Source organism: Rhinolophus sinicus, linkage group LG04, assembly GCF_036562045.2.
Source record: "Rhinolophus sinicus isolate RSC01 linkage group LG04, ASM3656204v1, whole genome shotgun sequence".
In the NCBI taxonomy this organism is placed as follows: domain Eukaryota; kingdom Metazoa; phylum Chordata; class Mammalia; order Chiroptera; family Rhinolophidae; genus Rhinolophus; species Rhinolophus sinicus.
The window spans coordinates 56,393,259-56,409,430 of record NC_133754.1 but is presented as its reverse complement, the minus strand read 5'-3'; the positions used below and the strand labels follow the sequence as shown (position 1 = coordinate 56,409,430).

The 16,172-nt window shown below is 42.2% G+C and overlaps 1 protein-coding gene and 1 long non-coding RNA gene across 8 annotated transcripts in view; one reads left to right on the top strand and one right to left on the bottom strand.

The window, feature by feature from the left end:
• The window catches only part of PSD3 (pleckstrin and Sec7 domain containing 3), a 427,571-nt gene that overhangs the window by 157,797 nt on the left and 253,602 nt on the right, over nucleotides 1-16,172 (top strand). For 6 of the 7 annotated variants that reach the window (XM_074329581.1, XM_019742071.2, XM_019742072.2 and 3 more), the window contains 2 exons: nucleotides 422-1,520; nucleotides 4,235-4,630. In XM_074329581.1, coding sequence (XP_074185682.1) covers nucleotides 422-1,520; nucleotides 4,235-4,630 — 1,495 coding nt within the window. Of the gene's footprint in view, nucleotides 1-421; nucleotides 1,521-4,234; nucleotides 4,631-15,030; nucleotides 15,294-16,172 lie in introns of those variants that run through there. The other variant, XM_074329578.1, reaches the window with a different exon arrangement.
• Nucleotides 5,002-8,913, bottom strand: LOC141571026 (uncharacterized). The gene is made up of 4 exons (XR_012495495.1): nucleotides 8,829-8,913; nucleotides 8,569-8,724; nucleotides 6,340-6,627; nucleotides 5,002-5,126 (listed from the first exon to the last, which is right to left on the bottom strand). It is a non-coding gene; the product is annotated as an uncharacterized LOC141571026 (long non-coding RNA).

Here is a 16,172-nt window from a genome sequence, read left to right as displayed (position 1 = left end):
GAGATTTTACTGCACGGACACCGTAGGCTGGATCATAAGGCTATTGTTTTACCCAAAACACGTATAAATATTTTAGTTGCTATTGGAAGAGTGGTATTTGGAAAATGATATGTGTCCTTATTTTAATCTCTTTTTGTATATGCAGCAACTGAGTTGCATGTGTGGGACTTTTTCAGAAGCAGGGTTAATTATGTCATGTATCGTTAGATTGCCTCCTTTTCTCCCAAAAACCCTGTGGTTCCATTCACATAAGCTAAATGGAAGGGACCACTGGCAAGATTATGAGAAGTGGTGGGAGGAACAAGACAGTGAAAGAATCAAATAAGGATTATTGAGTGCCTAATACGTGTGGATAGTTATTAATCCACAGTGGAACCTGTTGTTCCAAACAAGTCATGTGTCCACTCTGTTGTATTCACAGGTGATCATGGAGGAAGCACCTTACTCCCCCCGAATGTCACAAATGAATTTCCAGAATATGGGACCATGGAGGAGAGTGGAGAAGGCCTAAGAACTTCTCTCGAGTTTGATGCAGAATCTCTGCCATGCTGCCCACAAGGGCAGCAGGGCGTCCAGCTTCTTGCTGGCCACCACTCTGGGCTTGACAATATTACAGATGGACCAAAAGATGTTGGAGAGGCCCCTTTTCAAAGTCACCTCAAGGAACAAAGTTTACAGCCCATTGACTCTCTGATTTCAGCTCTGAAAGCTACAGAAGCCAGAATAGCTTCAGGAACGTTACAGGCTACAAAGGTACTACACAAAGATGCTGTTTCTAGTTTTTCAGTTCAGCAAGTGGAAAAAGAGCTGGACGGTGCCAATCAGAAAACGCAGAGAGCCAACAAACTGCTCCCTGCTGGCCAAGACAATATACCTCTTTCAGCTGAAGTTACAACTGAAGACAAATTTTATTTGAGCATCCAGAAGGATCTTTCTGTACTGTTAACCGGAGAAACTCAGGCAGAGTTTTCCCAAATAACTAATAATGGGAGAAAAGGGTCTCTCCGTGTGCAGGAGCCAGCTGGTCCAGTATCCTCCATGGGGGGCCCAGCAGCACCCCACAACTCTGAGGGCAGTGTTGGTTTTGTGAGAGAGTGGAGGGCTGATGTGGGGAGAGAGTACCCAGCAGGATGTGACAGAGGCAGCTCCACAGGACGCCCAGGCCGTGTCAAACATGTGGAATTTCAAGGGGTGGAAATATTGTGGACAGGAGGGGAGAAACGAGAGACACGGCATCCTGTGGATTTTGAGACATCATTGGAAAGGACTGCCTCTCCTGAAATCAAAGCGTTTTCCAAAGTGCCAAGCCATGTCATCTCATCTGCGGGTTTGTATAATTCAGTCGGTTTCACTGAGCGTGTTGGGGGTAAAAGCTGGAGAGCTCCTTCAGATGCGCCTGCCACTGGCTCGGGGACATTTTCGCCTATGCCTCTTGTGGAGAGTGGAGAGGATGAAGTCTTCCTAAAGGAAAGCAAAGACCATCTTGAGAAGAAACCTGAACTGGAGAGAGACAAGGAGGGGTGAGTAACCCTGGTAGTCCTGCTCTCTGTGACGCCTGGTCCGTATTATGGGAAACCATTTTCTTGTGTTTGGCTGAGAGAACTCAACTCACAATATCCAGGGTCCTTGTTATCGTGGAATGGAAAGGAAGCTAGAGTCCTTCTAAGTTTCCAAGATATTAAAGTGATCTTGTTATAAGGTTGTCCATTAGGCATAGACCAGGAAGCAGAGTGATGGAGAGACTGTCAGCACTAAACTATATGAATCCATTTCTGACATTTTGTTATATTTGACAGGCTTCAAGTTTTCTAACATCAAGGTAACTGAAACACCCCACAATTATCTTTAATAATATGAAAGATTTGGACTCGTTTCACACATCTTATAGTCATTTCATACTAACTTAGACATTTTTCTCTGGGTGCCACACCAGTGCCTACATACGCATATGAACACACAAGTTCTGGGTTTGGGCTGACTCAATTTTTTAGGTTTAGAAAGGAGATGAGGAGGTTAGAAGTAGACTATGTTTCGGTGATTCCATGGCGTTCACATGGGAATCCCTTCTCACAAGTAACATATGTTTTGATTATGGCCCTGATAAGTAAACTCGGTGTCATGGTATTTCCTTGTCTTTCATTTCATTTCTGACACCCATACCAGCTTCGAGCCTGGATAAATGGAAGATATGACGCATCTTTCTTCACTTCCTTTGCTCGTAGACTGACTATACAGTGCTCCTTTTGGCAAACTCATTTGCAGTGCACTGTCATTTCACATTTGTACCATCTTTGCTTCCATCAGTCCTCATGACACCACATTTCATCATTTATACGGGAGAACATCCTTTATACGGGAGGCTGACGCGCTTGTTTTGTTTGCTTGGTTGTATAAGGGAATGCCTTTTCCTCTCCAGTTAATTAACAAATCCAGTGAGAGTGATGCTCCCTTAGGAGGGCTATTAGGACTGCTCTCTATTTCCTCCTTCCTGCCCCACCAACACACAGAACCGCCAGACTTCCCTCAAAAGCAGCCTGGATACATGGCACATGGCTCAGTAATTATATTCCCACTGGAATATGCACTTTTGCTGTTGTGTGTTCATTCATCCTTCCTTTCCTCTCTTCCTCCCTCCTTCCTTTCCTCTCTTCCACAAATATCTCTTGATTGTCTACTATATCCTTGACACTGCTAGATGCTGGGCACAAAGAAACGTTCAAAATAGATATGGCTCATGGTTACTGCCCTCACGTAGTTTACTGCCAAAGATACACACTGACCACATAAACACATTAATTCCAGGATCACAAGTTGTACTAGGAAAAGACAAGAGACATATTAGAAAGCATCATTTGCATGCAGGAGAGAGGCGAATTCATTTGGTGGCTTGGGCAAAGCCTTTCTGTGGAAACGGTAATTGAGCTGAGACTCGAGTGACTATGAGTCAGCCAGGCATAGCACGAGAATGGGGAAGAAGAACATTCCAGGTAGAGGGAACAGCATGTGCGAAGGAGGGCAGCTGGGTTGCCTGCTGCCTGTGCTTCCTGGGATTGTGTGAAGCATAGGCCTTAGGACAAGTTTGAAGATTTGAAACTCCACCATTGTGGCTGGAGCATGAGGAGCTTGGGGGGGGAATGCTGGGCGATGAGTGGTAGGAAGGAGCTTCATCACAACTTCTCGTTTCATTCCAAGTGCAGTGAGAGCCATTAAGCGGTATAAGCTCAGGATCAGATTTGGTACATGTTAGGCCTTCAGTTACTTAAAAACAACAAAGGCAACTGGATTGTTGAACGTGGATCTTGCCAGTACCTAGGAGGGATGCAGATTACTTCTGAGGCCTTTGTATTCCTAGTTCTACTTTATTTCTATTTATAGGAATCTGAGGCTCAGAGAGGTTAAGTTGCTTAAGTGATATAGGAGTAATCGGCACATCCAGAATTCATCTCCAGGTTTTTCTAACTTGCCTTCTTGCGCTTAGAGTTTTTGAAATTTTACTTAGTTATCCTAATGTTCATTTTTAATATTTGAAGAACGTGCTACATATCAGTCAATTAATGGACCACCCCTTTATATTAACTTATAAGTTGTTTCTAGGTTTTTACTGTTTTGGTGAGCCTTGCAATAAGCATGTCTGTTGGCTTTTTTTTAAGGTCATTCATTCACTGTCTTATTTTGGACCTGAAACCTCTCTGCAGTGCTGCTTCATTGTCAGCAGGGGGCGACCCTTGGATTCTAATGTAGTCATAGCCTGAGGGCATTTGGTCATAAATCAGAAAGTATTAATAGACTGATGAAAGTTTAGTATATTTTTACACCATTAAGTTTACACAATATATTTATCTGCTTTTGTTAAAATTGAGCATGACAGTAGCTGTTAATAATTTGAATTTGTGGAGTTTAGTTGGCTAACGTGGGAATATTTATTGAAATATTCCTTGGACTAGATGTATTTATTCAAATATTTATTCAAATATTCATTGGACTAGATGTATTCACATACTAGGTAACTAGTTTAAAACTATATATTAGAGGGTAGTTCAGCATGTGTATGCTAGGAATTTTTTCAACCCGAATATATTTCTATGATATCTTCCTTCGCAAATATATTAAGACATAAGCCAAGTGAATACAGGTGTTAGCTCTAGAGAATGCTATCTTTTTTATATGGATGAAGGAGAAAAAAAATGAAAAATTAACCTAATATTGAAACGCTTCACTCTTATTTCCTTTCTAGGATTCTTGAACAAGAGGAGCACTTTATGGGAGGAGAGGATGAAATCCTGGGGCCTGGGTATACGGAGGACTCCACTGATATGTACAGCTCCCAGTTTGAAACCATTTTGGACAACACTTCCTTATACTACAGCGCCGAGTCCTTGGAGACATTGTACTCAGAGCCTGATAGCTATTTTAGCTTTGAAATGCCCCTCACGCCAATGATACAGCAGCGCATTAAAGAAGGCAGTCAGTTCCTGGAGAGGACATCAGTGGGAGGACAGCAAGACGTCCTGAGCGTCTCAGCAGATGGCGGAATAGTGATGGGCTATTCTACCGGGATCAGCAACGGGCTCAGTGACACTGGAGATCCCATCTACAAGAAAGGCACCCGAGAAATTGCGTTCTGGGGAAGGTACTAGTCCTGTTCTCATTAATTTCGTGCTTGTGGTTTTGTAGCGTTTTCTCTTTGGGAAATCTGAATGTGGGAGATATTTGAAAAGCATTTGGCCAGTTTCTATGGATATAAGTGAATGATGTGAGTAAAAGGAAATTTGGGTTTTAGGGGCAGGCAGAGCACCCTTTAGTGGTTCGCCAAGTTGGTCACTCTGTTTGGTGGTATTTCTTGGATGACCCTGTGTACGTTGGGTCCTGCACTAGTATTTGTAGGTGGTGAGGAGCTGGGAGCTCTGACGATGCAGCTTTGGTCGAAGCTGGTGCTGTGAAAGGAGCACGGAGAGATGTGGGCTTTCGTTCAGGCACTGACATGGGTGGGTGACTTGGAGCAGGTTGTTTGATCAGGTCAGAGATTTCTTAATTGTAGATCGAGGGAGTTGCATTAGATGGTCGCCAGAGTCTCTTCCAGTCCTTTGCTCTGTGAGGTCCTGTTCTGTTAGGTTGTCTTCCTGGTCCTGATACGGTGGGGGAAGGAGCTCATTATATGGGTGCTTGATCATAGAGCTGATACCTTGGTCACGGCTATAAATACTTATTATCTCTCTCTACTTTAGGATTGAAATCTACCTGGGAGATAAAATGACAAGTCATACAGGTTATATGTGCTACACCTGTCATTTAGTGATTCCCTGTCTGTTTATGGCTTATCCAGCATTTCATTTCCTCCTGCTCACTACCCTTGGGTCATTTACCTGCCCTTTAGCACCTCTATCCATGGGCAGAGAATGCTAAACTTCTTAAAGATTTTATGAATTTAGTTTTGATACAGTTTTCCTTAATTGAAGTGTCTCTGTGTGTATGTGTTGGCGGGGAGGTGAAATGGGGATAAACTATTTTAAAGCTGTATGAAAAAATGTCAATGCTTTTCTTTAAAAGTCAGTATTCATATTACAGGTTTCCAATGAACCTCTTTTTATGAGCAGTCTGTCCTGTAGTAAGCATTTTCTATAACCAGTTTGTAGGCTTATAATTCGATGGATGAGCGCATTCAAGACTGGCACATCATTACCTTGTAGCTGTGCATTTCCATGTGAAATGGACCATAGATATTGTTGTCTTCTTGGGTCACGAGGAGATAATGAACACAAGTCTCCAAAGCGAAGACCTTGGTTTGAATTACTTGGGCAAGCCACTTATTCTCTCTGAAACTGGAATTATTTATTTGCAAAATTGGGGTTAATGATACTCGGTACGCCGTGTGGCTGTGAGACTTAAAGAGTTAAACTAGATTAAAATACCCAGAGTGCCAGGTACAAAGTAGGGGCTTGAATCAGAATTGGTTAGCTGATAGGCCTACATTTAGAGTCCTGTATCTCTGAGGGGGTGGGAGGTGTCCCTGAGGGAAGGGTGTCCCTGAGAAGAGGGTGTTCTTGAGAGGGGGCATCCCTGAGTGCCACTTTAGTCCTTTTTTCCCCACCATCATCTCTAATAACTATAAATTGTGATAAAATGCTATAGCACAGGTATGCAGAAATTTTCATAGAAATTCCAATCCAACTTTCTGGGGCGAGTGGAAGTTGTTTATATTACAGACCCAAAACAGGTTGGGGAGCTGAGCATTTTGGGCTGAGAGGCTTTGCAGAAGAAGCCACAGGGAGGGTAAGTAAATAAAAGATGAGATAAGAGGAAGAAATTGTGAAAGGTTTATCAAATGTATGGTCTGCTTACTTAGAATAGGAAGTCGTCATCATGGGGCCATGGAGTGCGCGTCATTAGTAGGGCAGCGTTAGATAGTTAGAGACAGGATTGCGGTAGGTTATAGTATTTTAGCACCTCAGATTGAGACAGTGGCACACTTCAGGCTGTCTGGAGATAAGGTTTCAGCTGCCGTCACTTGCATTGTTGAACCCTGAGATCTTGCCCAGTGATAAGGCCGAATTCTAGTACTGGATGAGAAGCATCTTAGAGATGAGCCAGCCGAACTTCTCACCCAGCTCTGGCACTTTCCACATGCCTCTGTTAAAAAAATGCAGGGCAGCCTCAGTGATCCTAAGAAATTTTAGAGAAACTGGTATAACTTTCATTTTCTTTTAACCCCCCTGTACCTCTTGGTGCTTTGGAGAAGTTGTGGCACCAGAGGAATCGTAGGTTAAAGAATGATGACAGTTTCCAGCTTGAAGTGGGGGCCTTACAAACCTTGTTTTACAGCAAAGAATCTGAGTCCCAGTTTGGTGGGCTGGGTTTACCTGGTGACAGATCCGGTACCAGAATTCAACTTGCCTGACTCCTAGACTGGGTACATTCACTGTTGCAGGCTGCCTGGTCTCATATCTTTATTATTTCTTTTGATCTAATTCCTCACAGTGCCTTGTGTCTACAGAGCCAGAAGTCTGGGTTGGTAATAGAGCTGATTATTATTGTTGGTGCATTTGCAATTTGAGAAAAAATTTACCAAATCATTAATAAACACGTTTCCATAAATTTTTAAAGTAATCAATGAGTGGGCTTTTAAAAATTTCTTCTGCATTAAAACATCCCTCTGCAGAGGGGAGGAAGTCGACGCAGAGGTATTGAGTCTGTAAGGAAATCCAGAGTAGAATGCTGACTTCACAATAGTCCGCACAATTGACTTCCCTCAGCCAAACAGTCAGGCCTGAGGTATTAGATTCAAGGAAAACAATTATTTTTCAACTGTATTAATAAATGTTGTGATATTTGCACTAGAAAAATGACAAAACCAGTGTACATGCGTAGCAGTCCATCTCACTGGCCTCTCCCGTCTCCTTGGCAGTGAACTGGGAGGTCTGACTGTACTAGATAAAGTGAACTCTGAGGAAGGCTCAGAGGAAAGGGGATGAGATCTGTCTCCCTGGGAATGCTTCTGTGATTCGAGCCAGACAGGAACCAATAAAATTAATTCCATCCCTGTTGAGGTATTGATTTTAATGTTAGTTGACAGCTAATAGAAAATATTATAAGATTACTGTAGGTTGTCTCTAAACACAGCTTTATATCTTATATATCCCATAGGTTTATTTATTTAGTAAGCACATGGTGCTTAATCCTCATAAGAAGCTGGGAGAAAGGAACTATTAATGTTCTCATTTTCCAGTTAAAGAAAGGGAGGCGCAGAGCACTTGAGTAACTTGCTCAAAGTCACATAGATGATAAATGACACCCAGGATTTGAACCCAGGCAGTCAGGCTCCAGAGCCTATTTATTTTTGGTTTCAAAACAAAAACATATTTGTTTGGCATTGCCTGGGTGTATTTTAAAATCCTTTTCTGCTTTCAACATGTGCCTTTGCTTTGCCGTTGAAGTTTATTTCCATGGCAGTATTTGACAGTGATTTCTTTTGAACTCAGGACGACACTGCTTTCTTTAAAGACAGGTGGAAGTGATTGCAAAAGGTGATAAAGATGTTCTAGCACCTGAGCAAATCTAGTTCCCCCTGAGAAACACCTTCCAGTCGTGGATGTAGCCATGCTTTGGTGGCCAGAGGGGCGCTGTTCTTCCCTGTTCCTCTCTCCACTTAAGTCAAAGAAGAAAATATTTCAAATCCATAATAATCTCGTATCAGGTTGGAAAGGACAATTTTAAAGAGTATATGTGCTCACTGTTCGTCTTTTAAAGGCTTGTGTTCCTTTGTAATACCAAATAGATCACTCTATAAGGTGAAGAAGCCTTTTAAGATCTTGGAGTAAACCTCGACGGGAAGAGTTAAATTCTCTCAGGTGCTGTGAGTGCTGTGAACCCTGAATGCTGACCAGGGTGCCACATGTCGGTCAGGAAATAGCTTGCCCTGTGGATGGAACACAATATTTTAATGAAGGAGCAAAGAGCAGCATCCCCTCCCTTTGTGGTCCAGCTACATAGCACTCAGGCTGGTGGGTCAGCGGTGCTGTGTGAAGTCCAGTCACATGGCTCCAAAATTAGAAAGGATAATTAGAGACTTACAGTTACACACGTTCCGATGGGTTCCTTTGTGTCTGGGTGCTTCTCCCTCGCTGATGACGGCAGTTCCAATCAGTAAGTTCTGACCTGGAGACTGTAAGGCACAAATGCTGTCACAGTGACCATTAACAGAGCTGAATGTTGTCCGTGTCTAGTGAGCTTGGGTTTGGACGGATAGAAAAAGAGAAATAGCAAATACAGTAATATGGCAGGAGCTTCTCTTTTGGATCTCTGACATACATAAAATTGCTTTTTAAAATTACCTTTGTAGTGGAATAGATATATTTTATGCCTCAGCCTCCTAGTTTTTCTTTCAGATACCGATACGGAGGAGGAGTACAGCAAAAGAGGTGAATTACATCTGTGTGCGACTGACATACCTGAGGAGAGTGCTTCAGTCAGACTTGGGTCCACTCTGAATTTGATCTTTGTGGTTTTTCGCCTTCTTGTTTTTTTACCCCTCTTTTCAAATTGAATACTGGCATTTACAAGTATCCTTTTTCTTCTTCAGCTGTTCTCTCTTTTTAGTGTCTTTCTGTTTAGGAAAACGTCATATGAAACAAGATCAATACAGACATTTGTTGGAGTATGATTTAAAAAAACACACATTTGACATCCAATTTAAAATGTGCAGCATTTTAATATAATGTATAAATATTAAAATAAGAAATTAAAGCAATGTGATATTAGCTAAGCGGGTGACAGAGGAAAAGACTGTGATCATGTGAAATTGTCTTGAGAGAGCTGGCTGACCATGGGGCTCCCAGCATTTCTGTCATCACCGGTGGGAAGCGCTCTTCCCTCATAGGCTCATTACTGGGTCACTCTTGCTCTGGTAACCGCATTAGTTCTTTTACATTTAAAACTTGTTCTGTAGAAAATAGGTTCTCATTTTCCTCTCCTAGCTTCCTGAAGCAGTTGTGATGGTAAAAAAATATTTTGTCCACAAAGGAGTTCCTGCTCAACGATGAGGGGTGGGGGCTCTACTAGGTTTCAAACTCAGTTCGTATCTGGTTTCAAATTCCAGATTCTAGGTTACTAGGTGTTGATATTGAGTAAATTACAACCTGGGACCTTTTCCCAGTGTAAAATAGGAGGGAGAAGCAGCTGAGATTAATTCAGTGAAAAACAAAAATCAAGAAAAGAAAATCAAGTGGTTTAACAATGCCTGGTACGTAGAAGATATATAAATAAATGAAAATGAATAACAATACCTACAACAGTAGCACCTGAAGAACAGTCAAGCCACAGCACCATGTGTGCAAGCCCTGGGTCAGCCTCTGAGCTGCCAGCACCGTCCTCCCAGCTCCAAGCTGTCTGAAACACCTATTACTGGATCTCCTGAAATACCACTTTCTTTTCATACAGTACAGTGACCATTGGTAGCGTGGCATAAATATGGGGACTCGATATCAGAAGTAAGTCAGGGGTCAAGTCATACCTCTTTGCTGGCTGCCTGATTTGGGGAAGGTTGTTCCACTGCGAGAAACCTCCGATTCCTTTTTGGTAAAATGGAAATAATCTTATCACTCAATTTTAGGTGTTTATTTTGTTTTGTTTTTTAAGATTTTAATAAGTTGTAGTTTGTGGCTATTCATTTTAAACCTATCATGAGTTTTGTAATAGTCTGAATAACAGTCTAAGGAATATAAGAAAACAGATAAGAAAAAGGCTGGTAAGAAAAAAAAAGTCAGGATTTGGTGAATATTTGAATATACCGTGTTTCCCCGAAAATAAGACCTAACCAGAAAATAAGTCCTAGCATGATTTTTCAGGATGACATCCCCAAACAGAAGCCCTAATGTGTCTTTTGGCGCAAAAATGAATATAAGACCCAGTCTTATTTTCTGGAAAACATGGTAGGACATGAGGACTGGGTCAAGATGATTGTGAGATTTCAAACATGGATGACTTTGGAATCAAGTAGCAATGAGCAAGGTCCGTAGGAGAGCGCCCACTAGTGGGGGCAGTTGAAACAATTCAATGTGAGGAGAGTGAGGGTCCTTCATGAGGAAATGCTGGTGGGAATGTGGGATGCAGGTCAGCTGGAGAGACTTGGGAGTCACCATTTAGAGGCGAGGCTTGCAGCTGTGGGCGTGAGCGAGTTCTTGGAGGGCCAGGAGTGGGCTAAGGCCAGCTGGAGTGATGGATGCGCAGGCAGGAGCTCGTGGGGGTTGCTTGTGATTCTTTCTCATTTCTTCTTTGTAGACAATGTGCTCTCTAAGGTGAGTTTCCTGGCAGCTCTTCTGTGCTTGCCTCCCTCCTCTGACGGGCTTGATTGTCAGGGAGCCAGCACAGGGGGGGAAGCTAGGTGCTCTGGTCATCACTGTTCTTTTGGTCCCCCAGACGGGCCTGACCCCGGCTCTTGTGGTTTTGGGCTCTGCCAGATTGTTAGGTGATGATGGCAGGAAATGGTCCTGGATTTGAAATAGGGTTTCCCAGAAATATTCTAATTCTGTAGTTTAAACCTTAAAACAAAGCAATGCCGTGGATAATGGTGTGAAGAGTATTGTGGGGTTAAATGGATGACCTTTTATCAAAGACCATATTAAAAAACCTCAAAGGATAAAGGACATTGGCGGTACATGTTATTACAAGGAGAAACCTAGTTCTAAACAAAAACTGATTTGGTGGTTGATATTTTAATTGGGCAGGATGAAACAGCAATCTTTTTATTCATATATCGGTGCAGTATTTAAGTTTTAAAAGAAGCAGTAACATTTCCTCTCAGTAGAGATCATTTAACACAAGATTTGCACCACTAGGTGAGAAATGTTATCCATTGATCCATGGTTTGGGGGAGAAAAGACCTTCTCTATATAAATAGTTCTTTGAAGGTATTTTTACATAGGAATACTAGTTTATCAGAACCCAAAATGAGTACGTTTCCGGTGCTTTAATCTTGTGTTTCTTTTTCTCCTATGGATCTCATGAACTTTCTGTAAACTGAAATACAGTATATGTTAAATTGGCTGAGCTCCTCACAGAGCCTTAGCATTCAGTACCTAAGAGGCCCTGGTACAAGGTAAGTTGAATATAATCTTATCATGAGTGCTAATGAGGGTTAATGTTAAGCTCTACCTAAACCAATGTTAGGTAAATGCTTTGACTGCCTAATCCCCCACCTTGTATGCTGTCTCTCATGTCTGTGCCTGAACCTCCATCCCAAGTATTCCACTGGTCTCTGAATCTGGAATTATTACAGGAAAGCCTTGTAAATCACACACCGAACTACTGAGCTTTTTCGTTTTTCTACTCACCATCTTGTAACCCAACAGCATTGACTTGGACCTTGTTAGGACTGCAGAATCTCAGGCCCCACCCCTAACCTACTAAGTTAGAATCTGCATTTTAAGAAGATATCCAAGTGGTTTGCCTGTACCTTGAAGTTTGACAAGCACCGGTCTAGAACAGTGGTCCATGGACCAAATCTAAAGTAGGAAATCTCTTGAACAGCGTTCTCTCACTTGACTGTATGTTAGAGTTACGTGAGGAGCTTTTTAAAATTCTGATGCCCCAGGCTTCACCACCAGGGAGTCTGATTCTGTTGGTCTAGGGTGGCACCGGGCAGTGATGGCTTCAAAAGCTTCCCAGCTGATTCTGGTGCGCAGCCTGGGTTGTCACCTTCTCATCTTGGAGCTTGTTAGAAATGTGTAAGAGACCTCACCCTTGACCTACACCATCAAAATGTATATTTTAACAAAATCCAGGTGATTCTTAAACACTTTAAAGATTGAGTGGCACTGGAAACTGTTTAACGGTGGAATACAAAGCTGAGTAAGACAGTCCCTCTGCTGAGTCAGGGGTGCAGGCCTGTCACAGGTCACTGTGCTCGTGACAGGGAAAAAGTCTCCTAACAGGATTGTAAGAGTGAGTGGCTCTGGCTGTGAACCTCAGAATAATTTCTTGTGTCATCTTTAGGGTGGTGATCATAGGGAGCCCATCCCTGCACTGGAAATAGAGGGGTTAATCCGTTTTTTCTGCCAGGAAACAGTATGGTTTCCTAGTGAAGAGTGTGGGTTCTTAAGTCAGACTGCTTTGGCTCATCTTTTGGTGAATTCTCTCTAAACCTGAACTTCCTTATCTGGGAAAAGGGATAATAATTTGCTGCCACTTGACAATTACTCAAAAAATGTTGGCCATTATTATCAGTAATAGCACTGCTTCAACTAACTATTGTCTTCAGAAGTTCGTCAGAGTCACCTGATATGAGTAGACTGTGGGCAGATTGACTTAGGATGTTATATGTCTGTGATAATTCTGAGAGCCTTAGATTACTTGAAGGTAAGGAATTTTAATGATAGTTTATTTTATTGTGCTTATAATTACTCTATTTAGCAGCTTCTCAGCACAAAGAAGGTGACATTTTCTAGTCAAGAATAGTAATATAAAGTCTTTAATATAGAGAAAATAAGAGGTACCGAATAATTATTATTATGAAACAACATCGTAAAAGTTCATTATTCACACTCAGTATTCATTTAACAACTATTTTCTGATCCATCACATACTGTTAGACTTAGTCAGGTGCGGGTCTGTCCTATTAGGCAGTGAACTGTCCAAGTCTTTAGTTTGGAGACTCACAGAACTTGTTACAGGGTCCAGCACATCCTGAGCACTCAGTTTTTGTTGAGTGAAGAACTTAATTAGCAGCTGCTTTATGCTAGGTACTAGGTGTTTCTCAAAGAGGAGGCAGCTAACTTCACAAGTAACTCTGGTATTGGACCTAGAGACCCGGACAGGAAGGCTCCGAGGCTGAGGCTACGGGGAATGTGGTGTCAGCGAGGCCCTCGTGAGCATGTTGCTTTGGGGGAAGGGCTCGAAGGATGAGGTGGACATGTCTACGTGGTCGTGGGGGATGGGGCAGGGTGACTTTCCAGATGGAACCAAACCGAGGCAGAATTAGTAACAGCTGCTTGGGTGGGGATTGAGAGTTGGGAGTTGAGGGGCATTATTAACCTTTTTGCCTTGTGTTCTGTTAATCTGTTAGACTGAACACGTGTTCCTACATTCAAAAAGGCAGCTATTATGCAGCCATTGACTTTTTACAACTTCTGAAACGTTTTAGGCACACCAAAGGGTAGAAAATAATAAACACCCGTGATCTCAATATCCAGTTAAGGAAGTAAGATGTTACAGATGAATTGCAGACTCCTGTGAATGCCTCCCTGGTCCCAGCCTTCTCTTTCTCTTCCTAAAGGCACCCATTACCTGTGTGTGCTTATCATTTCTATGTAGGTGTGCATCTATAAACAATGTGTATTATTTGTTCACATGTTTTTAAGCTTTATATAAATCCTATCTTCTTGTTTCTTTTTGTAACTTGCTTTTTTTTCCTTCACCATTTCGAATTCATTCTTATCGATGCAGTAAAGCCCCAAATATTAATTTATTTGCTGTATAGTATTCATTACATGAATAGATACTGTAATTTTTTTATTTATGAACATTTTGGCTGTCTAGTATTTTTGTTGTCTCAAATGGTGTGGCAGTGAGCATTCTAGCTCATGGCTCCTTGTGCACGTGTGGGAGAGTTTCTCTAGGCTGGATATATATATATATATTTCGGAATGAAATTGCCAGACTGTAAGTTATCATTTTTGGGGGTGAACCAGGGCACTATTTGAAAGGGCATATTACACTTTCTTTGAGAGTATGTCATTTTCTCTACTTGTGTTTATAAAGTAAATTTTAGTTATTTTACCTCCTGATCCTTATAATTCCCCTACCCCAACAGCAATAGCAGGGGCCCAGGGAAAAAGCGTGCGAAGGAAAATGAAGTGAAACCAGTCTCCTTTCCCTTGAGGAGCCCTGGTGTGCACTCTGTTATCCATTAGTTAGGTCTGCTTGCCCTCCTTTCTGTCCGCCGGCCCAACTGCTGGGGTTCCCAGGTTCTCAGACGGATCTGTGGCAGTTGCTGCCTGTGTCTGACAGCTGTGAGTGCCCCATGTCTACTTCTGGTTGTCTGAAGCAGGATTTGAACAACAGGGCAAATGAGTATTTTAACACCAACATGAGCAGAAAAACAAACACGGAGCTAGAAATGAAACTAGAAAAAAAAAATCACATAAGATTAAGTGCGAATTTAACACAGCTGAATTTTATATAACTTAAATGAATTAGATCCACTATGTTGTTAATTTCAGTCATTCCTTTAGGGCCAGAATATGTGTACGGTAGCAAATTCTATATGCTCTTTAAAAATAGGACTTCAAAAACCTTCGTGCTATAAAAGAGAAACAATGCTGCGTTTACTTTCTCTTTTTTAATGGTGTCAGTTGGACAAACTTCTCTTTTTCCCATACGCAGCAGCCACCCTATAAACAGACGAAGATAGTTGTCCTTTCTCCCTGTTGCCAGCTTGCCGCCTGGCTTCTAAAGAGTTAAGCCGGAGGTTTGTGAGGTCATGTGTGACTTCACTGGATCTGGACTTTTGAAGCAGATCTCTTGGAGGGAAGCTGCCTGTTGAGGAGAGGCTGGGCAGAGGGGGAAGTAATCCTTCAACTTTTTTAAAGTTCTTATCCCTCAGCCCCTCGGGGATATAGTGGCATTCTGGGAGAATGTCACTGCAGAGTCAGTGTGTAGCAGCGGTTAGTACTCGCAACAGAAGCAGCTGTAGAAGCCCATTAAAAGAGCCGTTGCGGAAGATGAAGCTTTGCTGAACAGATGGAACGGGAGAACGCTCTTTGTATTCAGGACAAAATTATGGGCAGACTTTGCTGATGGAGGTAACTGGAATTCAGTTTATTTTCTTTGTCTGGTCCTAGGCAGTGCTGGATTATGTATGTTTGCAGTTACAGAAAATTCTTTGGATGTTAAACTGTTTCATTTCAGATGGAAAACATTGTAAGAAAGTCTTAGGAATTGAGGAGAATGCTAATTCATATAGATTGTTTTCTGTATAAGGATGACAAAAGTGAAGCGGGTGTATTTATTATCAGTGTATTGATTATATGTTGGGGCCAGGTAGGTTTTCCCTTTAATAGAGTTGTGCTGCTTTCTGAGGTGGTCCGACATGAATAACTTGGAGCTCCTAGATTCTAGTGCGCTGTCAGTTAGCTTTTGTGAAACTTCATTCAGGCACTGGAAGGTCACCAGTCTGAGCTTGGTCGTTTAGTGGGGTCCATTCTGACTACAGCACAAGTCTGTTGTTCTTACTTCGGTGTATCACTGCTCTGAAGGGACAGTTGGCTACGCTCGTAGGAGAGAAACATGATTTGTCTTGGAATTTGGCATAGGTTTGAAACTTCAAAGGCTAACCAGTTATCTAAAGAAGAAGGGCATAGGGAGTTGTTTTGCTTGTGTTTAGTTTTTTCCTGGAGCTGAGGGAATTTCAGCTCCTCAGTTTATCTCTGGGAAGGTCTCTCTCTGTTTTCACATTCCGCAGGTACAGACATGTACAGGGCATAAGAAAGGTCACGGATGGTAGACGGGAGCTTCAGCCCAGTGCGTTGCTATTCCATCCGTGCTTGAGATGCTTGCGGTTAAAGGATCAATGAACACCCAAGAGCCTGTGAGCACCCTGGTGCTGGAACATCCGGGGTAGTCAGCTGATTATAATAGGTGTGTTTTGGGGAGTGTATTGGGTAAGTTGGTATTGCTTGCCT